The sequence below is a fragment of the Leptodactylus fuscus genome, chromosome 1 (assembly GCF_031893055.1).
Source record: "Leptodactylus fuscus isolate aLepFus1 chromosome 1, aLepFus1.hap2, whole genome shotgun sequence".
Taxonomy (NCBI): Eukaryota; Metazoa; Chordata; class Amphibia; order Anura; family Leptodactylidae; genus Leptodactylus; species Leptodactylus fuscus.
In genome coordinates this window covers 243,818,963-243,845,448 of record NC_134265.1, presented here as the reverse complement: position 1 = coordinate 243,845,448, position 26,486 = coordinate 243,818,963, and the positions used below count along the sequence as shown (strand labels likewise).

The 26,486-nt window shown below is 39.5% G+C and overlaps 1 protein-coding gene across 4 annotated transcripts in view; it reads left to right on the top strand.

The window, feature by feature from the left end:
• The window catches only part of ANKRD17 (ankyrin repeat domain 17), an 87,456-nt gene extending 61,510 nt beyond the window's left edge, over positions 1–25,946 (top strand). For 3 of the 4 annotated variants that reach the window (XM_075284886.1, XM_075284871.1, XM_075284893.1), the window contains 20 exons: positions 111–869; positions 3,049–3,197; positions 4,935–5,046; positions 5,604–5,749; positions 7,715–7,857; positions 8,743–8,956; positions 11,802–11,977; positions 12,196–12,358; positions 12,464–12,559; positions 13,230–13,346; positions 13,711–13,882; positions 14,696–15,128; positions 16,750–16,905; positions 19,797–19,946; positions 20,825–22,476; positions 22,613–22,798; positions 23,259–23,507; positions 24,119–24,300; positions 24,448–24,609; positions 25,296–25,946. In XM_075284886.1, coding sequence (XP_075140987.1) covers positions 111–869; positions 3,049–3,197; positions 4,935–5,046; positions 5,604–5,749; positions 7,715–7,857; positions 8,743–8,956; positions 11,802–11,977; positions 12,196–12,358; positions 12,464–12,559; positions 13,230–13,346; positions 13,711–13,882; positions 14,696–15,128; positions 16,750–16,905; positions 19,797–19,946; positions 20,825–22,476; positions 22,613–22,798; positions 23,259–23,507; positions 24,119–24,300; positions 24,448–24,609; positions 25,296–25,355 — 5,477 coding nt within the window. In that variant the 3' untranslated portion in view covers positions 25,356–25,946. The remainder of the gene's footprint in view (positions 1–110; positions 870–3,048; positions 3,198–4,934; positions 5,047–5,603; positions 5,750–7,714; positions 7,858–8,742; positions 8,957–11,801; positions 11,978–12,195; positions 12,359–12,463; positions 12,560–13,229; positions 13,347–13,710; positions 13,883–14,695; positions 15,129–16,749; positions 16,906–19,796; positions 19,947–20,824; positions 22,477–22,612; positions 22,799–23,258; positions 23,508–24,118; positions 24,301–24,447; positions 24,610–25,295) is intronic. The other variant, XM_075284878.1, reaches the window with a different exon arrangement.
• Positions 25,947–26,486: the final 540 nt, after the last annotated feature.

Here is a 26,486-nt window from a genome sequence, read left to right as displayed (position 1 = left end):
TTCATGTGCCTGTCCTTTTCAAGTCTACCCTTGTCTGGCAGTATCAGTCATGAGGTTACCATTCCTTTTGCGCTTCCATTTGGTTCTGAGGGGGTTTCTTTTTCACACAGCTGCATCTAAGCAGAAGTCCAGTGGCCATGTGCCAGACAGCGGCCAAGATGCACAGGGATACATCAGCAGTCAGTCTCCAGAAAGCATTGTAGAAGAAGCTCAGGGGAAGCTGACAGAATTGGAGCAGAGGATCAAAGAAGCCATTGAAAAGAATGCACAGTTACAGTCATTGGAGCTTGCCCATGCTGATCAGTTGACTAAGGAAAAAATTGAGGAGCTGAACAAAACACGAGAAGAGCAGATCCAGAAGAAGCAAAAGATACTAGAGGAGCTCCAGAAAGTAGAAAGAGAGCTGCAATTAAAAACCCAACAGCAGCTTAAAAAGCAGTACTTAGAAGTGAAAGCCCAGAGGATCCAACTTCAGCAGCAGCAGCAACAACAGCAGTCTTGCCAACATCTTGGGCTGCTAACTCCAGTAGGGGATGGGGAAGAGATCACAGAGGTAGACTATGCTCACTTACAGCAGGTTGACACCATCCTGCTTAAACAGGACTCCCAGCAGACTGCAGTACCTATGGGCTTTACTCCCATGCAGCCATTGGCAATGCCTCAAGCTTTGCCACTGGCAGCAGGTACATTATCCCCGGGGCCTATTGCAAATCTTGCAGACCTCCAAGGAGTTATAGTGGGACAGCAAGAATTGGGTCAAGCACAGCTAACAGGGCTTGGGCAAGGTGTCCTGGCAGAAACACAGGAAGGGTTAATGATAGCCAGCCCTGCTCAAACCCTCACTGACACGCTGGATGACATCATGGCAGGTGGGTATGATGGATTGCAATAGTTCCCTATGATTTTTGCCTTGTTCCCATTAACTATTTACGTTTAACAGGCAACTTAGTTCACATGTTAGAGCTTTACATTAACTTGCATTCCTTTTTCAGCCTCTTGAAAAATGCTTTTGTTCCAAGCCCATTTTCACTATAAATGTGGTGTCAGATTTTTCATTGAATAACCTGCACCAAATATGTGCTTTTTTTCTTACGTCTAAAACTGTAAGCAGATCCCAGTTTTATTGAAAGCATTGATGGTCTGTACAAAGTCTATGGAACTGATGAATATTAGCACTGTACTCTGCCATCTCCATTGATCTCAGATGCATTTTTATGAAGACTGTCAAAAGCAAACTTGTCTTGGTGGCCCATAGTAACCAAGCACAGCTATCATTTTCCAGGAGTGTAATGCAAAATAAAAGCTGAATTGTGATTGGTTACTATAGACCATTAAGACAAATTTTTTTGTTTGAACCCGCAAGATGCATGCTCAATAATAATAATGATGTTTATTTATATAGCGCCAACATATTCCGCAGCGCTGTACAATTTGTAGGGTTCAACTTCTTGCTCCATTCCAACAGGAGAAACGGGACCCATGTTTGTATTCAATGGGGGGTTCCTCTGGTAGGACCCCAGAAATCATACATTTTACATATTCCATAGTAGATGTCAAGTTTTTGTTGCCTGCTTTACAACTACATTTCAGTGAACGTTATCCCTGGATCTTAGCTAATGTTAAGGTATCTGGATAAATAAGTTGCATGGTTCTGATTTGCATGACAGGCATGATGTGTTAAGGCCCATTTCTCATCTGATATTTATAGAATATCTGCAGGATGTTTTTTTTGTTTTGTTTTTTTGCTCCAGAGATGGGTCCAGAAAGTTCATGATTGTATATTTTCGTTTGAATACACTTCTGGCTTTGACTCCAAAAACTGGTTTTTATTTACAAATAAACCCTCAAACTTATAATTGTGGAGCCAGATGCTTGTAGTCTGAAATAATTGTGAGGACCAACATCTAACTCCCAGTCTGAGGCTTGAGTTGTTACCAAGGTGCAGCCCTGCTACTGAACTTAAGTTCTCTGACCTGTTCTGGCATAGTGTCACTTCAGTGGTCTGGGGCAGTGTTTCAAGTGCAGGAGGAACTGGAACAAGTTCATCTATAAAAGTCTGGTCAGACTGATCCAGGCTTCTTTGCATTGCGGAAGTCTCTGAATGGGCCTGGCATGTGCACAGTGCTAACCAGTACAAATCTGGCTTTGAGCCATGGACAACATGTGAAACCCTGTTGGAAGAGTTTGCATAATAGAATAAGTGTGTTTTATTTGAAAGTGTAAGCCCCCCCCCCCCACTCTTCCCCTAAGAACTCTATTGACCATGGGTCATGCCTTTATTATATGAAAGGCATTTAAGACGGTGTGCCTTACTCCTCGCCCTCTAGTAAGGATAGCTTCAAATCTGTACCCGTGCGTGCTTTAGCTAATCCAGCTGGGTTTCCGGGACAAGGGACAGAAGCCCTGCAGTCAGTTTTCAAACCCATTCAAGTGAATGTGAAGTCCCGGAAACCCTGCTGGATTGGCTAAAGCGCGCAGATGTGAACCCGACCTTATTGGTGTCAATTTCACTGACCGTTTATGGCTCGGTGGTACATAACTGTTTGGAGGCAAGGCTCTTTTCACTGCTCTACTACAGGAAGACATGTGCATGGTTTAGCTGGTGTGGCATACATGCTAGGAATGTGTATGGCTACATTGGATAGAAAGACTGCTCATTTTAATAACCAGTCTCTGGTATACTGTACTAAGCAGAAATGTAATGGCCAACTATGTGAAAAGCATACATTTTATACAGAAATTGAGAAACAAGACACAAACATGACTGTCTTGTTTAATGAACCAACAATCTAAGGGCAATGTTGTGTTCACGTTTTCAAGCGATGCTTGTTATGTACAAATGAGACAGCTGAAAGTGTTAATTTGTAAACAGCAGCCATCACACAGATGTGTGAAGAGAGCCTTCATGCAGATGTGGCGAATGTTTGCTTTATTTTATGAGCAGCTATTTGGCCATCCAGGATGTATCAAGCATGTATTTAACATTTAATGCAAGCGGATGACTTATTGTTTTCAAGCCCTACTAAGTTTAGATATTTTATTCAACAGCAGTGAGTGGAAGAACGTCTGCAATCTCAAACACTCCTACCCACAGCATTGCAACTTCCATATCCCAACCTCAGACACCAACTCCAAGTCCCATTATATCTCCTTCCGCCATGCTACCAATCTACCCTTCCATAGATATTGATGCGCAGGTAAGTTATAGAAAGCTAATAATAAAGTTGAAACAAAGGGGCATATTTAACAGAAATCCGACTCTTGTCCATAAATGTCACTTGCTGTGCATCATAAATGAAGTGTGCACCAAACGGAACAGAAATGACACTTTTAAACCACGCCCTTCCTGATGCTGACGGCTCATTACCAGGCAAATGTCTAATTACTGTGCCATGACTATAACGAGCTGTGCACCTGTGTGAATTTATTTATTTGATTTTTTTTTTACACTAAGTTAAATAAGCAAAATGAATTGCAGCAAGCAGAGATCTAGAAAACTGCAATGCATTAAGTATATTGGAAATTTGTACTTTTAAAAAGACAAACTTCAAGCAGTTTCCATTGCATCTTTAAAAATTGTGTTTTTTTTTTTTTTGTCTGAGATATAACTGAATTGAGCCTACTCTATCCTCATTTTACACAGCCCATTACTCCTGTACTCAGCTGTTCCAGTCTCTCACTGAATGTTACTGTCAATACAGAAACCAGGGGGAAAAAGTTGACTTTTAAAGAAAGGCGTTTAATTTAATAAAGTATATTACAAAATGTATTTGTGACATAAATACTGCCAGGAAATCAAAAGTTGTCTGAATGTTTGGTTACACTTTAATTTAAAAACATAGGAAATCTTGTCTGCTACAGAATTTTAGATAGAAAATCTTCTTTTTAAAGACTAACTATAAAACAACTTTTTGTAAATGAATAGTACATGTGAATTTAAGAAGATTTGTATTATATCTTCTCCTCCTTCCCTTCCCAAACGTGATCTTTAATAGCCGCTGTATGTGATTAGACTCACGCAGAAGTTTATGGGGAGGGGGTGAATTGATATATCTGTTTGTACAATGGTAGAGCATTATGTTACAATATATAGTGGACTTTTATTGGATTCGTTAAAACAATTATTTCAAGGATAAATTAAGTCCTAAAAACACCAAAATGTGGGTGGCTGGACCTTTCAATAGTGTGTATGGTCTAAATATACACCACTTTAAATCCTCCCACAGGTCTCTGCCCAACCTTACATCAAATGGAAGCCTCAATACAAAAACTCCAAGGCTCCTACAATACCAAGACATCTAGTCAGAGTCCCATAGATTAAATGAGAACCCTGACTTAAAGGCAAACAGGACTAGGCTCGTTCATATTGTGTGCACCTAGACTCAATCTCTATTCTTAATAAAATGGTTATAGAGAGTTTGCCCTACATCCTTTTATCCCCTCAACAGGTTTCCCCAGCCCTAGTTTGAAATGGATTAATGTCTGCACGATTTGTGATATCAATCACAGTTCCCCTGCCCTAGATGGTAGGACAGGGTACTTAGATGTAATGCATTATGTAAGGCCTATCTATCTATCCATCTATCTATCTTTATTTTTTGATTTAACCAATTTATTAGCCCCCCAAGGGGGCTTGAACTTGTAATCATTTGATTGCAAGTCCCATAGATGGCAATACAAGTGTATTTCTGTCTATGGGAGATTCTATACATTACTATTGAGGCTGATTATAGACCAGCTGTAATAGTTATATTGCTATGACAGGCCTAGGAGCCTTCAGTAGGCTCCCAGCTGTGCTAGGAACAGGTCGGCTCCTGTGACCTCGCCGCACAGGAGCTGGCCTGCAATTTTACAGGTATGGGGCCAGTGGGGTCCCTGAAGCAGTGGTTGGTATGGATATTCTTATTATAATTTGTGGTTCTCTTTTGTAACAGACGGAAAGTAATCATGATACCGCTTTAACGCTTGCTTGTGCTGGTGGACATGAAGAGCTTGTGCAGACTCTTCTGGAAAGGGGAGCCAACATTGAACACAGAGATAAAAAAGGTAGGGGGTTTTCTTCATTGGGTTAAATCGAAATTACAATTAATTGAACACTTTGATTGTTACAATTAATGAGTTATTCTAGGACACTTTTATACCTACCAGGCCCTCTGGTTATGCTATGCCATTGAATGTTTTTCACATATCAGCAATTTTGATTGCCATTGGATAGTGTACAGTTAGTGACATGTTGGCCAATGTGAGACAGGACAGCATGGATACAAAATCATTAAAATAAGCAATGTGAGCAAGTTCACAAGGATGAGTTGAGCTGACTTTTTTTTATTTTTGGTTATTCTTCAAATTACATCCATATCCCTATTGACAGCAGTTCAGGCTTAGCATGCTCTCCGTATATTTGGGAGGGTCACATTTTAGATTGGATCTCCTCAGAACAAAGAAAGGAATGCTTTCCATGGCCTTTATAATGATGTTTTTTGCCTTTAAAACATTGCATGTTAATCTGTTATTTTATTGGCTAACATACTTTTAATCAGGTGGGGTTTTTTTTTTGTTTTTTTTTGTCTTTTTGTTTTGTTTTTTTTTATCTATATAAAAAGGTTTTACACCACTTATCCTGGCGGCAACTGCTGGTCATGTTGGCGTGGTTGAAATATTGCTTGACAATGGAGCTGACATAGAAGCTCAGTCTGAAAGGACCAAAGACACACCGTTATCGTTGGCTTGCTCTGGTGGCAGACAAGAGGTATCAATTTCTTATATTTTTTATTTTTTTATTTGATGTCAAACTGTTCAAGTCCTTTTAGTTTTTTTCCTTTCAGTTTTGATGCATATGTGTGTAGAAGAGATAAATAAAAATCTTGAGCAGTTTACCAGTTTTCCTTTGGCAGTTTGGTTGTAAATGATGGTCCTATTTTTTATTTTTTTTATCTAGTTGGCAGAGTAATTTTCACTTTTTTTTTTTTTTTTTTTTTTTTTTTTTTTTTTTTTTTATGGACAGGAGAAAGGGAGTTAAAAACTTCTGAATCTATTAGCTGCAGTTACAGTACTGACCAAAAAGTGCAGCGGTGACAAATGGAGCACTATGGTTAGCTGTAGCTTTCTTTCATTTAATTTTCCTCAAACCTACTGTGTATACGTAATTTTGCTCCATTCCTCCTGTGTTCATAACAGAACAGGTTCCCTTTATATGAAATGCTTGGTGCAGAGAGGTTAATGAGGTGTGTATATATATGAGCTTTAACATATCTAGCACATCTGCAATCTTGGTTGTGTTTTTTTTTTTTGTTTGTTTGTTTTTTTTGCCAAGCCTGCTTTCTTTTTTGTTTTGTTCATCCCAACCCCCCTCCCCTTCCCCCCGCCAAAGGAATTACACAGGAAGCAAAGATTGCAAATGTGCACTTAAAGGGGCTCTATCATTGGGAAAAGTCATTTTTAACTAACCACATCCTTGCATAACCTTTAGAAAGGCTATTCCACACCTACCCTTAGTATGTAAATTGCCTCAGTGTTTTTGAAGAAGTCTGTTTTTATTCATATGCTAATGAGCTTCCAGCCAGCTCAGGAAGTTCCCAGCAGCGCTCATCCCTGCTATTATCTCCTATGTCTGTGCAAACAGGAAGCTGAGTCATCATCAGCAGCATGTGCTGTATACACCCATAGGAAACAATAGCAAAGAGGTGCACGATGCATCATGCACCCAGTCTAATTAGCATATGGATAAAAACTGACTTATTAAAAAAAATCACTGATGCAATTTACATACTAAAGGTAGGTGTGAAATAGCCTTTCTAAAGGCTATGCAAGGATGTGATTAGTTAAAAAATGACTTTTTCCAATGATGGAGCCCCTTTAAAGTTGTTAGGAACTGGTCTCAGCAGAACCTCCAAGTGTCAACCACTAAAACACATATACATTAACTTTTTAACAAAATTCTGACTTCTTCAAGGATGGCTAATTGTTACAATACACTTAAAAAAAGAGTCTGAGCTGCAAGAAGTTTGTTTCTGTAGTAAATAATTACATAGCATCATGCAGTAAAAAAGTGCTGCAGGAATAACTGCGGCGGTAAATCATTGCGGTTCTTCCCACAATGCTTTGTATAGAAAATTTGCGGGTGTTTCCTCTGCAGACTTTGTTTCAATTATACAAATAGGGAAACCGCCACCGTTTACATAGGTATAATTTCCAAAACGGCAAACCAGTCACCATGTATTCTCTACAATCCCATCTACTTTGCAGTGACTGTGGGTTTATTTTATTTTTTTTTTTTTTTGCAGATTTTGCTGCAGGTTTTTGAGCTAAATTCAGGAGTGGCTCTAGAAGTAATGAGTGCTTCCTTTTATATTCCCCATTCCTTTTCTAGTCAGTCCTAGGCTTGGCTCAAGAAACCATAGCAAAACCTGCAACAAGACAAACAGCTTTTCTGCAATGTGGAGCCTTAGTCTTAAGGTATCTTCTAGCAGTGAATTCTATGAAATGAACTGATAGATGATACCCCCATGACTAGTTTAATTCATCTTGGTTATGTAGCACCGATCTGCTTCAAAGCTCTGGTTTGTTCATGATTTGTTAATCATTGTTCTAGAATTAGACCGTTACAGAGAAAGATACTAAGTTTACTTATTTTCTTTTTCTCCTCAGCACATAATGTATTAAATGAACATTTCTGGTTTTACTGATATGTTGAATTATTCTATTTCATTTTTAGGTGGTTGAGCTGCTGTTGGCTCGTGGAGCGAATAAAGAACATAGAAATGTTTCAGATTACACCCCTCTAAGTTTGGCTGCTTCTGGTGGTTATGTCAACATCATCAAAATCTTGTTGAATGCTGGGGCTGAAATAAATTCCAGGTCCGTGTGTTCAGTAAGAAGATGAAGTGTATTTGTTGAAAAAAAATACTCTTGGAAGTGTGTATATAGATATGTACGTATATGTTGTACACTACATATGTACATACACATACTAGATATATAGCCAACCAATTCAAGAAATCTACCAAAATACTTAGTTTCCAATTAATGGCAGTGAATGTTTTCATTGTGTGTACATTGGTTTTCATCTCTTATTTCCACAAGTGAACATCAAATTCATCAATTAATCATCAAATGGTGTATTAAACTTGATTAATGCGCCAATTAGGCCTAGTTAAATAGCATTAACCCATTTGTGCAACGGAAAGTACTTGCATGAGATTGGCAACAAATGATTTGCCTTTACCCCTGTAGGGTCAGGCCACTTTGGCAGCAGTCTGTGTGACTAGTGCATGCAGCTACCAGTGATTACACAATTATATAAGTGCTTCCTTGTACAATCATGTAACCATTGACTTCCTCGTACAGGTAGTGTTTTGTCTCTAGTGACTGCCGCTATTTTGGAACAAACCGTAAACGATTGGTGTGCTCCACCCAAAACTATTACATATAGAGCTAATACTTTTCTGCTTTTTGCATTCTAGAAACATAGCACATTCACTGCGGTACAATAGTCTTGCTACATTAGCACTATGTTTTGAAAGCTTTCATTTTCTAGTATACCAACTGAAAGTCATAGTTTCGGCAAAATAAACACAATCCAACATGAGGCTCTTTTGTTTCCATTTTACATGATTTACCATGATATGCATTTTATGCCATTCATTTATTACAACTAGATGTCACAATAATGGAGTATAAACTATACTACTTACAGTCTCTGTGATTCCCCTTCCCCTTTTTTTTTTTTTTTTTTTTTCTCAGAACTGGTAGCAAGTTGGGAATATCTCCCTTGATGTTGGCAGCCATGAATGGGCACACTGCTGCTGTTAAGTTGCTCTTGGATATGGGTTCAGATATCAACGCACAGATAGAAACCAATCGAAATACAGCACTTACTCTGGCCTGCTTCCAAGGAAGAACTGAAGTGGTTAGCTTGCTGCTTGACAGGAAAGCGAATGTGGAGCATCGAGCAAAGGTAAGTGTTATATTGGCCACAGTGTATGAGGGTTTTGAAATGAATAAAGGCTTGTAGCAGTTTTTCTTTTAGCACTGCTTTTAACTTAAAGGGGTTGTCCAGGATACTGTTTTTGGGGTGTGTGTGTGTGTTTTTTTTTTTTTTTTTTTTTTTTTTATCCTGGACTACCTCTTTAACAAACGTGACTCTTCTAATCTGTATGTCAAGGTGTTCAGCAGTGAGGTATGCAAGCTGTAGTGATCTTGGGATGACTTATAGCTGGGCCTCCATTGAATAATCCTAGTTAAGAACTGCATGGCCAGCTGCAGTGACTGAGTGACTGCTTACATTAAATAGTAAATTAAATATTACAAAAGAAAATTTAGATGGACAACTTTGATGGTCTGGTGGTATTTGTTTTAAGAAATTTATTAAAATTCTTTAAAAAATATTAGCTCCTGTTTGTGAAATCTTGCCTTTCACTCTTCCCCTTGCTATCCCACTGATAGCTGTCCCTGCTTTTCATTTTGTTATCGTGTGAGGGCCATGTGAAGAGCAAATGAGGGTGGGTAGGGTCAAACATCTAGATCACGGGCATTATAAAATTTACACACTTTTTGGTGTCATATGAAAGGGGAGGTTGTCGTTTTGTTATGGTACTACCGTTTTATGATTTTCAGAGATATCACTGGTTCTAAACAGTTGGGATTAGGATTCTCATACACTTTGCAGTTGCTTATGAATATCCAAACCAATTTTGTTTTCAGACAGTGATTTCTTTAAGTGATACAGGTAGAAATCCATCATTGGTGTCATAGGAAAGATGAAAATCTGGTCATGACTTTCATACTCTGTGACCATGTGCGCATAATTAGGTTGGTGAATATATATCCGCTGCACTGAAGTCAGCTGAGGTACACCAACCTTTTAAAGGTAGTGTCCCAAGATTTTAACTTCACCGAGTCACAAGACAGGTGAGAAGTGCCTGATAGGAACCTCCTGATCACGACTAGGAGGGTGGAGGGGGTTCCATGTACCTACATTTAAGTGGATCAGTGGTTAAAGGGGCTCTATCACTGTGAAAAGTCATTTTTATCTAATCACATGCTTGCATAGGCTTTAGAAATGCTACTTCACACCTACCTTTAGTATGTAAATTGCCTCAGTGGTTTCTGAATAAGTCAATTTTTATTCATATGCTAATGAGCTTTCAGCCAGCACAGGAAGTTCCCAGCAGCCTCCTCTCTTCTATTATCTCCTATGTGTGAGAGGCAAACAGGAAGCTGAGTCATCAGCAGCAGCCTCCCATAGGAAACAGGAGAGGTGTGCACGATGTATTGTGCAACAGTCTAATTAGCATATAAATAAAAACGGACTTATTCAGAAGCCACTGAGGCAATCTACATACTAAAGGTAGGTGTGGAATAGACTTTCTAAAGGCGCTATGCAAGGATGTGATTAGTTAAAAATGACTTTTCACAGTGATAGAGCCCCTTTAATGTATATTACTGCTCCATTCAACTATGTGGCACAAACAGCGAAATTTACTACTTTAGAAGTCCCATAAAATTCAGTGAAGCAACAGTGTTCATATTCCTTGCTTCCAGTCTGAGAGCTGCAGTAGAACACCTGTCGTGATTGTTAGGAATCTGACCATTGGGATCTCTGCATTTGAGACTCCTATCGCTTATCCTGTGTATAGATAAACCGTGATCCTGGCAACTACTTTAATATCTATGGGTAACATAGCTATGATTAAGGGGCGTTGCCCCTAAATGCGTCAGCGGGTAGGTATGTTGCGTTAAGTGTCGTCCCGTTGTATGTCTCTGATTTTTCTACGCCTGCTCGATGTCTTGTAGCAAGTTTTATATGGACAATTTTTTCAAATTAAAAGTTATGTTTTAAATCAACGATATTCTGGAGTGCTGGAAACCTATTTTTTCTTTTGTGCTTTCTTATGGTTGGTCCTTGCCCGGAGGACTGTACGTGCACTTTCTAATGAGCATTTGGCTGTGGACTTATCTATATGTGCATATTTAACATGGTTATTGTTGAAATTGTAAATGCGGTATCACAAAATATCAATTCAGTTTTATAGTTGGCCTGCTTTACTTGTAGTCTTCACAAGTGTTTTGAATCACCTGGGATATGTGTGTGTGGTGTTTTTTTTTTTTTGTTTTTTTTTTTGTTTTTTTGTTTTTCTTCCCTAGTTGGATATGACGGCTACAAGAAATTCTATTAAAGGGGTATTCCCATGTCCCTTGCTCACCAGTCTTCGCTGCTGTAAAGACTTCTTTCTTCCTGTTTTTTTTTGCGTCAATTGGTGGGCGCGTATAACATTGAAAGCAATAGGTAAAAAGCCTCCATTCATTTCAATGGGTAGTGTGCGAATGCCGGCACCCATAGAAATGAATGGGAGCTGCTTTTTATGTGCTCATTCTGAACGAGTTTTACGTTCAGAATGAGTGGAGCTGAACTCCGTGTGACACCTCCCTAAGACAAAGAGTTCAGAAATGCAAGCAGCTCTGAGCAGTCACTTCCCCCCTCCTCTATCTGAGAGCAGGAAGCTAGGTCACGTGTGGTGCAGACACAGGAACAGCTACAGACACAGGCTCGCTCCAGTGCACTTAGCTCCCTCTCCCTCCCCCCTGAGAGCAGGCAGCTAGGTAACTTGGGAAATGAGTAGATAATACCAAGGGCCATAGAAACGCAGTGTCAACAATGAAGTGAATAAATTAAGATAGTGGACAAACGAAGCAGTGTATTTAGGAAAAGTCTTAAATCCACATTAACAAGCAGTATAGATAGGATCCTTGTTATGGGACAACCCCTTTAAATGACTTCTCTTGCTGTCAAATTCTTACAGACTGGCCTAACTCCATTAATGGAAGCTGCATCTGGTGGTTATGCAGAAGTTGGACGGGTTCTTCTTGACAAAGGCGCTGATGTTAATGCTCCCCCTGTGCCATCTTCAAGGGATACAGCTTTAACCATTGCTGCGGACAAGGGTCATTACAAGTTTTGTGAGCTACTTATTAGCAGGTATGGCCATAAGCCTTTTATTATTAGGTGTACAATACTTAAATATTTACCCTTATTAAATGTGTATATTTGTTCAGTTCTATGACCAGACTATCAGTGATCCTGCTGACATTTGTGCTGTCAGAGGCTTATTCTTTCTCAAAAGCTGTTATGCAAAGCGGTGTTTGAAGAGGTGTTTTGTTTTTTTTTTGTTTTTTTTTGTTTTTTTTTTTATACAGGGGAGCTCACATTGATGTACGGAACAAGAAGGGAAATACACCACTTTGGCTGGCAGCAAATGGAGGTCATTTGGATGTTGTTCAGCTGCTTGTTCAGGCTGGAGCAGATGTGGATGCAGCAGATAACCGAAAAATAACTCCGCTAATGGCCGCATTTAGAAAGGTACTTTTCTTTTTGTAATTGCTGATTAACTTTTACTGATACTGTTGTATTTTTCATATATGATCATGTTTTTGCTTAAATTTTTGGTTCTGCCCTTTCTTGCAGGGTCATGTTAAAGTGGTGCGATACTTGGTGAAAGAGGTAAATCAGTTCCCATCAGATTCCGAATGCATGAGATACATTGCAACAATTACAGATAAGGTAAGCTGGTTTTGGCAATTAGTTGAATTTGTGGTATAGAACGTATCTCATGTTCTAACAAGATGCTATTCTTTCAGTTAACTGTAGCAACTTCAAATAGTTTTTTTTGTTTGATACTTAAAGGTTTTTCATGTATCTGGTTAAGTGTATGCATGGGTTATTACAGTGTATTATCTAGAATTTTGTCTTAGGATTTTCCTAAATAAACCTTTATGTACACCTGCATAGCTAGTAAGGTTGTAAGCATCCAATGGATCAAATTTTAGGCTCCAAAAAATTCCATCTAACTAGGGCCATTGCAAATAGTATAACTTGCTGTTGAAGAAAAATGTAAAGGGGCTACCCAGGAGTTTCAGAAGATGAAACGGTAAAACAAAAGAAAAAAATACTCCTGTCCCCGGGCATGCTGTGCCTTTGCCTTTGGATGTCCTATACTGCATGTGGCTGCTGAGACTAATAATTGGCCACAAGAAAGGAACCAGTGATTATATGTGATTGCATCTCTCAGCTTCCTCCGAGTTCTGGAATTCCTGGACCCAACCCCCTTACACTGTCAGTAGCTAGCAGTGAGATTTGTTTGCCTTTTAAGCCTTTTTTTGGAAAAATGTAATTTGTTTTCTTTGGAGCTGATAGTTTCTTGCTGGACAATTAGTATTGTGTCTGATTTCAGGAGATGTTGAAGAAGTGCCACCTTTGTATGGAATCCATTGTACAAGCCAAAGACAGGCAAGCTGCTGAAGCTAACAAGAATGCAAGTATTCTCTTAGAAGAGCTGGATCTAGAGAAGGTAAAAACTTGCTTGATGACTTAAGCAAATATATAAAGAATTATTAAAAGAGAAACCTCTTATTAAAGGGATTGTCCAGGACTAGAAAAACGCGGTGTTCTTCCAAAAACAGTGTCACACCTGTCAACAGGTTGTATTGCAGCTCAGCCTCATTAATTTTATTAAAGCCAGGCGGCAACTCTAGATACAACCATGCATAGAAAGGTGGGGCTCTGTTTTTGGTATAAGGCTTCCATGTTTCTAATGTTTGACAAGATATCTGTTTTGTTTTTTTAAAGAATTTTAATTGTCATTTGAGCAGAAAATATTCTGGGTTGGCAAAGTGCCTTGCAGCAGAATACATTGACTTTATTTTAAATTCTAGCTAAGAGAGGAAAGCAGAAGGTTGGCATTGGCAGCAAAGCGAGAGAAACGCAAGGAGAAACGGAGGAAGAAGAAAGAGGAACAAAGGAGGAAACTTGAAGAAATTGAGGCTAAAAATAAAGAGAACTTTGAGCTCCAAGCTGCTCTTGAGAAAGAAAAGCAAAAGGTTGAAGGTAATGAAGTTCATTTTGGCAAAAAGTTTTGATTTGGACAAGTATTTGTTTTTGCACTTTCTCCAAACTGCTAGACAATAATTCCAGATCATAAGCTTGACAATGAAAATATTATCTTCCCAGAGGTCAACATAACACCATCTAGTTTGTGGTAGAAGTGATTGTCCTTCTAAAACATTATTAATCAGACATAGGTTAAATCTGATACATCTTTACATATCATACAAGGTCACTACTTGGTCCTTGGATGAGGTATATCTTCTAAAGTAATCAATGTTCTCTGCAGTATCCCTGGGCTAGATAGACAATGGATGAAATAAATCATAAGGATCTCTTCTCCAAAATGAAATAAATTTCCCATCATTATTGCAGAGGTTGCTATAAACAGTAACCTATACCTCAGTCTGTGAGCTTCCAGTTCTAGGAGTAAAAGAGAATATTCCAGTCAGGAAGACGGTGAACTCAAAACTCCATAGCTGTGTGAAGTCGTCCCCCAGCAGTATGTTTATTTTATAGCAATAGGCCTTAAAATTTACAACCTAGATTTCATCCAATGGGCATTAAACCTTTTAGAGCGTCGCTTCCAATCATAATTGCCATAAAATATGAAGCATTTATACCTTAAACGAACAGTGTTTTGTGCAGAACATCCTGCCTTAGACAATGGATTCCTGAATAAAACATCTATAGCAATGGTTAGTAAAAAATTTTAGTTGATGTTTTTTAGGCCCTACAATTAATAAGCTTATTGCCATATTTGTTTTCTTGGCTCAGTAGCCAAAAATATTCATTGTTTGGCTTCATGTCCAATAGATGAACCTCAAGTGTTAATGGAACCGCCTAGTGCAACCACCACCACTACTATTGGGATTTCTGCTACATGGACCACGCTTGCAGGCTCACATGGAAAACGAAATAACACTATAACCACAAACAGCACGAAAAGGAAAAGCAGAAAAAATAAAATTGCTGAAAATGTTCAGATAATCTTTGAGGACCAGCTCCCCATATCATATGGGCAACAAGAAAAGTTAAATGGAGAGTCCAAAAGTAGCAGCACATCTGAAAGTGGAGACAGTGACAACATGAGGATCTCAAGCTGCAGCGATGAAAGCAGCAACAGCAGCAATAAGAGTGACAATCATTCTTCTACCAATGAAAGCAGTCTGCAGGGCAAGAAGAAGCCATCTGTCCTAGTCTCCTCCCCAAAGGAAGAAAGAAAAGTACCTTCTAAAACTTCAGTGAAGTAAGTTTCAGAAAATATTTATTTGTTCCTCAAATGCCTGTATCCAAACAAAAAGGCTTTAGTTTGTGTTTGCCGCTAAACTGCAGATGAAAGCTAATCTTTCGGACAAGGTTTGATTTTCTGGCAGTATTTTTGTCATTAATCTTGTAATATACCGTATTTTTTGTACTATAAGACGCACTAAGGTTTTAGAAGAGGAAAATGGGGGGGGGGGGGGGGATTGAAGCAAAAAAAAAAAAAACTGTGTCCGCTTACCTGCAAAGCTGCAGCTCCCAGTTCTTCTTGGTCCGGTCCTATGTCCTTCACATATCTTCAGAGTGCCCTGCGCCTTTTTTTTTTATATGAACTTCTTTTAGTGTCCGAGAACCTTACCCTGATTTTCTCTACATTTTACACAGCCCATCCACTAAGCCCGTTCCCCATACACAGTAATATTCATTAAGAGGCAGAAATGGGTCGCAATACAGAAGCAAGTGAAAGAATGAAAAAAATTCAGAATTTCACAGCCAATATTTACTAAAACATGTTACATTTATTACGCTAGGTTCACACTAGCGTTCGGGTCTCTGTTCTCAGCTTTCTGTCTTCTGCATACAGAAGATGGAAAGGTGTCAGAGCGGGTCTGACTGTGAGCACCGGTGAGCGTTTTATGCTCTCCGCCGCGAAACCGTTTTTTTTTTTTTTTTTTTTAATTGGACACAGAGTACTGCATGTTCGACTCTGTGTCAGATTTTAAATAACCGGTTTCACGGTGGAGAGCATAAAACGCTCACCGCCGGACATCTTTCAAACCCATTCAAATGAATGGGTATGAAAGAGTCCTGCAGGTTTCCGTCTCCTGCCTCTGTTTTGTGTAGGAGACGGAAACCTGCAGAACGGAGACCGGGCGCAGATGTGAACGAGCCCTTAATGATACAAATAATACCAGAAAATAAAGTTGTCTGAAATTTTAGTTAAACTTTAAAGTTTTGTATAAAGTACTTCCCTATTAATGGGTGTATTAAGTTACATTTTCACTCTGAAGTGAGGAAGTGTGTAATCTTTCAGTGATAAAGCTACAATGAAATATAATGCTGCTCATCTACAGCATATGCTTATTAACTGTAAACAGCTGGGTCAGTGATTGAAGACATCTCCAATAATGAGATATTAAATGATGATTTCAGGTGCAACCAAGTCATCTGAGTGGTTAGTGTTACTTTACTTTTGTTGAAAGCAATGCAGTGACTCTCTTGCGGGGAGATCGTGGAAACAGGTCGGTGTCTCTGGCACCAGGAATCTTCTGAAAATCTTGGACATACCAATCACAGATTAGGCCCCATGCACACATCCAAGTGTTCTCGAAATATGGGGTGGAGTATGCAGCTCCCTATAGACATGAATGTTTAATGGAATGCTCTCAGATGGCACTCAGAGCGCATACCATTATGCATTCATGTCTGCGGGGGCTTCCGGTTTTATTCCGTTCAGTTAACTCGGAAGCACAATCTGTTTTGTGCATGTGGCCTTACTATGAACTCTGCCTCGCTCAATGGTAATTTTTCACCACCTTTTTAACTATGTATTTTTTCATGGTTTATGGTTTTTTACTAAGGTTATTGTATATTTCATTGTGTTTAAGATTATCAGAATCTATAGTCGAAACAACAAGCAATTCCTTGTCCACAAGCAGCAAGACGGGTCCTTCTCCACTCTCATCACCTAATGGCAAATTGACCATTGCTAGTCCTAAAAGAGGTCAGAAGAGGGAAGAAGGGTGGAAAGAAGTTGTCAGAAGGTATGTTTCTGTAGTATTTGAACAATGTTCTATCCTTCATAAGCCAGCTGTTCAGTCATGAGCAAAGATTGTGTGCAAACCCTTTATATAGAATACTAGCTGGTACCCGCGACTTCGTCTGCGGTGATTGTAGAAGTGGGTATATACAGGCGCGGGTAAGGTTTTCGTACTGTGTATAAGGTATGGGATATGAAATGTAACTTTGTATCTTGTTTTTTCTGTAATTCAGAGAATACGTGAGACTTTTGTGTTGAAGTTAATTTGTATATGAGCTGCTATATATACGGTGTTGTGAGAAACTTTACATAGTGACTTTGGGACAGAAGTATTTGAAGTTAACCCTTTCCCGCCGATGGCATTTTTTGATTTTCGTTTTTGACTCCCCTCCTTCTAAACCCCATAACTTTTTTATTTCTCTGCTCCCAGAGCCATATGAGGTCTTAATTTTTCCTGGGACAAATTTTTCTTCCTGATGCCGCCATTATTTATTCTATATAATGTACTGGGAAGCAGGGAAAAAATTCAGAATGGGGTGGATTGGAAGAAAAAATGCATTTCTGCGACTTTCTTACGGGCTTTGGTTTTACGGCGTTCACTGTGCAACCAAAATGACATGTCCCCTGTATTCTGTGTTTTGTTACGATTCCGGGGATACCAAATTTATATGGTTTTACTTACATTTTGACCCCTTAAAAAAAATCCAAAACTGTTTAAAAAAATTATTTTTTGAAAAGTCGCCATATTCCGACAGCCGTAACTTTTTTTATACGTCCGTGTACGGGAATGTATAGGGCGTCTTTTTTTCCGGGACGGGGTGTACTTTGTACTTCTACCATTTTTGGGAAATGTTATTGCTTTGATCACTTTTTATTAAAATTTTTATCAGAATCAAAACAGTGAAAAAATGGCGGTTTGGCACTTTTGACCGCTACGATGTTTACCGAACAGGAAAAATATTTGTATAGCTTTGTAGAGCGGGCGATTTCGGACGTGGGGATACCTAACATGTATGTGTTTCACAGTTTTTAACTACTTTTATGTGTTCTAGGGAAAGGGGGTGATTTGAATTTTTAAGCCTTTTTATTTTTATTTTTTATATTTTTTTTTACTTAAACTTTTTTTTTTTTGCATTTATTAGACTGCCTAGGGGTATTGACATGGGTGGGCGGTGTCGTGGATTGTCAGAGCGGTGGGAGTTGGCAAACATGGCTGCTCCGGAGCGTTATAGAGCGCCTCCTGGAGTATCGTTAAGGTTAGGGGCAAAGTGCTAAAGTATATGTATATGTGATTGTGTGGGGTTAGGGGCTAAGCTGTAGAGGGCAATATGAATTTTGTGGCTTGCTATGGTCCAAAGTGTGTGAGATTGCAGAGATGGTGGTGTGAGTTTGGGTTTTGTGGGGGGTCCTGGCACAAACGTATGTGCGCTATTGTGACAAAAAGTAGCCTATTGCGCAATCGGGTGTATTAACTATGTTTGTGGAAAATTTCAGCCAAATCGGTGGAGCGGTTTTTCCGTGATTGAGGAACAAACATCCGAACATCCAAACTCACAAACCCACAAACTTTCACATTTATAATATTAATAGGATTGTTGAGAGAGTAGCTTGTATGAGTTGGCATTTCTCATATACCTTTCTTTTATAAACTCAATATGTGTGTTCTTTTTTTATGACTATATATTATTAAACTTTGTCTCAAAACTGGAAATGGTTGAAACTCATTCCAATTGAGCAGGTTTTTATGTAGATCTATTTCTCACTTATTTCATTGGGGGTACAGTACATTTGGTTATAGATCTGGCCACTAGGAGGCTGACACAAGGCATAGCAAAAGAGGTCTGCTCCGCTTCTAGGCTATACTGTCTCTAGACTCTCTGCTAGCCAGTATTAACTTAGTGTGTCCGTAGGAGGCAGACATGACCTGACTCAGGTCTTTCTGCCTTGTATCGCTTTTTTTTTGTGTGTGTGTGTGTGTGTGTGTTTGTCGGAGATGGTATAGTCCAGAAGCGGAGCCGACCTCTTTTGCTATTCCTAGTTCTGGAGAAAGCCCATAGCACTCCTATCTTCTAGACCAGGGGTAGGCAACCTTTGGCACTCCAGCTGTTGTGAAGCTACAACTCCCAACATGCCCACTTTATCTGCTGTTCTTGGAACTCCCGTGAAAGTGAATGGAGCATAATGGGAGTTGTAGTTTCACAGCAGCTGGAGTGCCAAAGGTTGCTGATCCCTGTTATAGACGGTGCACTAATAGTTTCACCCCAATAATTGTAATAATATAGATCAGGCACTCAAACTTGTTGTATACGTTACCATTTATCTTGGCAGTGTTACATGTTCTGCCCTAATTCTCTTGCGTAATCTTATTTTTTTCACAAGGCAATCCGGGTCTGACGAAGGTCCGTTGTTTGGACCGAAAAATGTTTCACCCGTTTTGTTATGGATCGCATGTTCTACAAATAATTTTTTTTTTTTTTTTCTATACAACAAATTTGAGTTCCTACCATATATACTCGTATAAGCCGAGGCCCCTAATTTTACCACAAAAAGCTGGGAAAACTTATTGACTCGAGTATAAGGGGGGGGGGGGGAATGCAGCAGCTACTGGAAAATGTCAAAAATTAAAATGGTCGGAGTTCTCGGGTGCAGTAGGTGCTGGGGAAGGGGGTGTTTAGGTTGTCTGTCTGCCTTTTCCCTGAGTTTGAGGACTTAACACATATTTTTAAATTGGGCCAGAGGATGATTACAAAAAACAAAACCTACTGATGTTGCTACCAGCGCGGTCCAGTCCAGTTGCTTCAATCCTGGACAACCATTTAATAAATCTAGTCCTGCATGTTAAACCTCTTTACAAACCTCTTGAATGTTCTTGTTAAATTCCTTTGTTGCTTCTAGGTCAAAGAAGGTGTCCGTACCATCGACAGTTATTTCACGAGTCATTGGCAGAGGTGGCTGTAACATCAATGCTATCAGAGAGTTCACAGGAGCCCATATTGATATAGACAAGCAGAAGGACAAAACTGGTGATCGAATCATAACTATCAGGTAAAACTTGTTTAATCACAAGAAAAGCAAAAAATAAATAAATTCTTAAGCATTGTCTGAAACAGCCCCCGTAAATATCAGCCAATCTCCTAAAATCTCACTTCATATGCACCCTGCAAACAGCTGTAGCCAGCTAGGCAAGGTTGCAATAGTTTTAAATATACAGAAATGGCTGAAGTCCACTGTAATGGTTCATATAAGGGCGAGGAACCCACACATGTATACAAATCAATAAGTGAGAAAACTATACATAGATTACATATAAAACACCCCCTAACCACCAATTTACATATCCAAGTCAAAATAACATCTAAAATACGATGGATAAAAAAAAAAAATCCCTTGCTCTGAACTTGCATGTATGAGATGGACTTTTTTTTTCTTTTTTCTTGTAAACTACATGTACTGGTATGTAAGCTATATGCTTATTTTTCTTATCTATTTAAACTACATGTAGTTTACCCTGCCCTGTTCTAAAGGTCTTGGCACCCATAAAATCTTTGTGTATAGGTATTTTGCTTTTGTTCAGATTCCATATACAGCTAAGAGTAGTGGATATACTTCAATAAATACACCTTTGCCTAACATAATTAGGCAATTTGCAAAAATTAGAGTGAATGCAAACGTCCTTAATTATCATTTTATAATCCATTTTCTTTGAGTAATTTGTTTAAATTTTCTTTAAGCCCTTCCGACATCTGCTGTAATAGTATGGCAGAGGCAAAGTTTTTAAAGATGGCAGCCTTAGACTAAGTAAACCTAAAAGGTTGCTTTAAACATCAGAAGACCTCTGTCTTAAACTATTTGCACAGATTACTGTATGGTAGACGTTTTAAACTATTAATGATCACTTACCAGTTCTTGTCTTGTTTACCTAGGGGAGGAACAGAATCCACCAGACAAGCAACACATCTCATAAATGCACTTATTAAGGATCCTGATAAAGAAATAGATGAACTGATCCCAAAGAATCGCTTGAAAAGCTCCACCACAAGTTCAAAAGCAGTATCTTCATCCTCTGCTACTGTTTCCTCTGTTAATTCAGTTATGGGAATCAAAGTTACAGCGGTCACAGTCTCTTCGTCATCACAAGCTGCCTCTGCTCTCACTGTGCCAGCTATTACTTCAGCATCTGCTCACAAGCCCTTGAAAAATCCAGTGAATAATGTACGACCAGGATTTCCAGTCTCTTTACCTTTGGCTTACCCCCCTCCACAATTTGCTCATGCTTTACTTGCTGCTCAGACTTTCCAGCAGATTCGTCCTCCACGGTTACCTATGACACACTTTGGAGGACCATTTCCCCCAGCCCAGTCCACCTGGGGCCCATTTCCTGTCAGGCCTCTAAGTCCTGCACGAGCTACCAACTCTCCTAAATCTCACGTGATGCCTCGCCATACTAACCAGAATATCAGTAGCCCTCAGGTGATCCCAGGAGCCCCTTCGTCTACTAGCCCAACAGCTACCACAAACTCTGCGGCCTCAGTGCCTGTCTCCTCTACAAATGGGAGCCTCAGCTCACCTTCAGTCAGGAGACAACTTTTTGTCACAGTGGTCAAGACCTCTAATGCTACTACAACTACAGTAACTACAACTGCAAGCAATCACATCACCACACCGACAGCCTCAACCTGCCCTGTTCCCACTGCCAAAGAACATCATTCAATGTCATCACCTTCATCTCCTTCCCCACCATCCTTGCCTGGAGGGGGATCTAGAAGCAGCCCCTCTGATTGCCTGACATGTTCTCCAAACAAAGGGACCTCACTTTCCAATGAACAGGATTTGGTAATCCAACCTGTCATGGAGATTACAAGCTCAGGCAACAGTAAGCAAGCGAGCTCTACCTCTGGGAGTACCACAATGCACTCGGCTCATCCACACCCTCCAGTGTCTGTTTCACAGGATTCCCGGCCTTCACTAATCCAGACACAGGTTCCTCCTCCCTCAGACCCAAGAATGGCACCATCTCTCAACTTGGCAGTCAGTTGTCCCACTCACCAACCTGCTCCCATTCCTTCTAACATCCCAGCATCCTACCCCCTGACTCAGTCCTCTATAGTGTCTACACCATCTGCTGCTAAAATTGAGTCTCCTGCAGTTAGATCTCACCTCCACGGAACAAACCCTGCACATAAGAACCAGGTCACGGTTCAAAATTCCCCTGTGCCAGGCATTGTTCCGCATCCAAATATTAAGAGACCCCAAAGTGTACCTTCAGGTCCACATCCTTCCAGTCTAAGTACACAAAGTGCTGCTCAGAGTTCCAGTCATCCTTCAGCTAAGCCCTTGGCCCCCAATTTTAGTTCTCCTCTACCCTTTAGTCCTTTTAGCACACTCTTTGAAAACAATCCAAATCCCACTCATCCCTTTTGGGGTGGTTCTATGGTCTCCTCACAGTCTGCTTCAGATTCTATGCTTTCCACACAGTCCACATATTTGCCAAATCCAGAGTCTATGCTTCCATCTGATACTTCCAAAGCCCCAGGTTTCAGGCCACCAATGCAAAGGCAAACTCCAAGTCAGTCAGGTGAGATTTATTTTTGTTCTAAATAAATATTTACAAGCCCGGTAATCCAGAAATATGCTATAAAATATGTTCATTTTATAGAAAAAGCTCTGGTTCTGTCAGCATATTAAGTTAGCATTTTCTTCCCTTGCTTAAGGTATTGTGAACATGGATTCCTCTTACACGTCTGTGGCATCATCTACTACTCACTTGGGTACCTTTGCCTCTAACATTTCGGGAGGACAGATGTATGCACCTGGCGGAGCGCCTGCAGCTGCTAATTTCAACAGACAACATTTTTCTCCTCTCAGTTTATTGACCCCTTGTTCATCAGCATCTAGTGGTAAGCAAAGACTGTCTAATTGTACCCGGTGTCTTAAATATACGGAACGTTACATAACTGTAATATGGTCAGTTAGTGGATAAATGACACAAAAATGCATAGTGCATCCCCATTTCAAGCCAGGGAAAAAGATTATGTACTTTGCATAAGTGACAATCAGATGTACCACCATATTGGTTTTTTGCATTGGCTTCTTAGCACTTCAGAACAAGCTCCTCCATTTCTCGATACCTGGCCTTCAGAAAACTTTGAAACATTACTTTGTTTTATAGGCCAAACCAGAAAATATCTTCCAAATGAGAAGATAAGTGTTTTCTCCGTTTTGGAACACTGTTTTGGGCCAATTTGGAAGACTTTTGCTGGTTTGGTTTATACCAAATCACAAGACTAGTTGAAAGTTGGGCAATACCATTTACAAAGGCCTCTATATAACCTTTTCGTTTCATTTTTTTTGGTCTAGATTCTTCAGCCCAGGCTGTCTCTGCTGGTGTTCGAGCACAGTCTCCTTCACCTTCAGGAGTTCCTATGGTGTCTGAGAAACCAAATTCTGTGCCTCATGACAGGAAAGTCCCTGTGCCAATTGGAACAGAGCGATCTGCGCGCATACGGCAGACTGGGACTTCTACACCATCTGTAATTGGGAGTAATTTGGCAACGTCTGTTGGACACAGCGGAATATGGTCTTTTGAAGGAATGGGAGGCAGTCAAGGTAATAAAGATTAAACATTATAAAATAGACCTGGCAATAAACATTATCCAAATGTCTTATCCAAATCCTAATAGAAGTTATTACTGGAGTATGGACTTGTTTTAGGATTTTAAAATTTGCATCTGTTAAAGCATGCCTCCAATTATAAAATAACTTCATAAATGAATAGTACAGGTGAAGAGAGAACTTTTGTGATATCCCAGCTTCACTTATCAGGCTGCTAGCCATCTCCTTAGATTCTCGCTCCTGCCCGTACTCTGCCCCATAAACTTACCTTATTCTGAGCAGTGATGGCAGACACTGTTGTATGTTTTAAGATGACTTGGTGTATTGTCACAGGATCAAAAGAAATCTTTCCATGTATCAATAAATTAACCTTTAATTAGCTTTCATTTAAATATGCAAACCTTAAATTCAACACCTCTTTGGTGGTGAGCAAAGCAATGCTCCACTATGTAGGGTAGGACATCTTGTTTCCCTGTAAATTAGCAGCCATCAATCAGTGTTGTATTCAATACTACTGCAGTTATGTCAGAAGTCCTGCTCATGTACCCACTGGTAAACATTCTTTAAGACCTCCTTGAGAAACCAACTTCACTTTTTGTTTTTAGATAAAGTATCAGACTGGTGCCACACAGGCATGGGAAATCACATGATGCACAGACCCATGTCTGACCCTGGAGTGTTCTCACAACATCAAGGAATAGAGCGAGATACGTCTGGCATTGTAACGGCTTCAGGAGCATTCCATCAGCATGTACCTGCTGGCTACATGGACTTTCCAAAAGTTGGGGTAAGTAGTTTTTCCTTTCATTATTTTGTGTATACATTATCATAGATCCATTTTTTTTTATTATTATTTTGAAGTACTGGATAAATGGAGGACTTCTGATTGGATGTGTTTACACCTCTAATATGAAATGTTCTGGTTTCCTTACAGGGCATGCCATTCTCCATGTATGGAAATGCAATGATTCCTTCTGTAGCTCCAATGCCAGATGGCACCGGTGGACCGATTTTCAATGGACCTCATGCTGCTGATCCTTCTTGGAATTCGCTCATAAAGATGGTTTCAAACTCCACAGAGAATGGGCCTCAAACTGTAAGTTTTTCAAGAGAATCAGTAGATCAATTCCTGTTTGCATATTGAGAATAATTTTTCTTACGTCAACCGTGGCCTTTCTTATTTTGATTGGTTGTGGTACAGGTGCGGACTGGAAGGGAGGGGGATGAACTCTGCACTATCCTGTGGAAAATGTTTAAGCTGTCTAAAAGAGGGCATAGCATTTATTTCATAATCTACTTTTGAAAAATGAAAGTTATGCTGTAATGTGTGTTGCTCAGTGCAGCAAAGAAATCTGCTGCTTAAAATCAGATGACATTGGACTTTTTTTGTTCTGTTTCATAAATCTGCCCCATAAAGTTTCCCTTGAGCCCATACACCAGATAGTCACTCTTCTGTTCCTTTGTCTTCTGAACACCCATTGGTCAAAATTTTTGACCGGTCACGGACTGCTTGAAAGTTTAAGGGTACTTGCATGTTAAAACTTAAATGAAGGGCCGTTGCATGAGTATGTTGACAGCAGTGGTTTTGCAGACCTTTGTTACATGCCGGGTTTTCATCATATTACAGTGTTTCAGTGTTTGACTATTGATGCTTGTGCCAAATTCAATATAGCTCCAGTCCAATCAAGAAGCTATAAAAGTGCATGAAATCTGTATGTTACATTACTTCAGAATATTTAGTGTAATATGTCATTAATTTTTTTTTTTTTTTTGTTTATACAGGTTTGGACTGGAACCTGGAATCCCCACATGAACAGTGTACACATGAATCAGATGGGTTGATCTGAATTATCTCGCTAGCATGGAAAATCCTTCAGCGAGTAGGGAAAATAAAACACAATACCTTCATCCCACTGAGGCAAAAAGAGATGACATACTCCCAGATCATCCTACTGATGTGCTTGACTGAAGTGTGTAGGCTTTTTGCAGATGAACTTACTAACTGACCTTTTTCTGTGACCGTTGTGACCGCCCAGTTCTCATTACCACAAATTTCACTATAGTTAGCCCTCTCCCACTTTTTATTTTATTTTTTCCTTTTCTTTTACTCCCCAATTCCTTTTTTTTGTTTTTTTTTTTTCCCTTTATGGACATTAACTTTATTTTCCTTGAAGCTGTTTGGCTGGTTGGTTTTAGTACTGTAAACTGCTTCTGAGCAAACACAGAAAAATTAGCAAAATTATGTAACTGATTCTGAAGTTTTAGAATGGCAAATAAATGTACAATTGTTTACATAACAGAAATGGCTAAGCAGAGAATTCAGTATGTCAGTATAGAGGCTCTACATGACGTAGACTTAAATTAATGTGAGATGTACCTTCATATTCAGAAATCTGGATGTTTCCTTCATACATTAAACTATTAATAAGCATATATGTTCTGCTTGTTTCATTAGTCTGATCAGGCCTCTGTCAGGCAGTAAGCATCATCCTGTATGCTCGTGCAGGGACTTAAATAGAATGACAGTAGTAGTAACTATGATTAAGACGGCCATATTTTACCTCAGTGGCTCAAAGTTTACACTGAAATATATGGTCACATATAGCCACGCAGGGCGTATGAAAAACACATTGTTTAGAAATAAATCAACCAACAATTACAGAGAATAATCTTTTGCACATTGATGTTAGTAGGTTGGACTTTTACTAATTTTACACAAAGCTTCATAGGTGGTACATTCTAACAACGAGGCATTACACAAAAAGCAACCAATGAACAATACACAATTATCCTTTAACTTGTACACCCTTTTCATGTCCCTATTCCAGGGCCCAAACTTAAATCTGCCCCTACTTAGCTGCCTTCTCCCCCTGAGATCTGTGGGCCCAGGTTCCCTAGCTCTGAGATGTCCCATTGTAGTCCAAATATTGAGAAGAGAGGTGACTTCAGTAAGATTTATAAAAATTGGGTAAT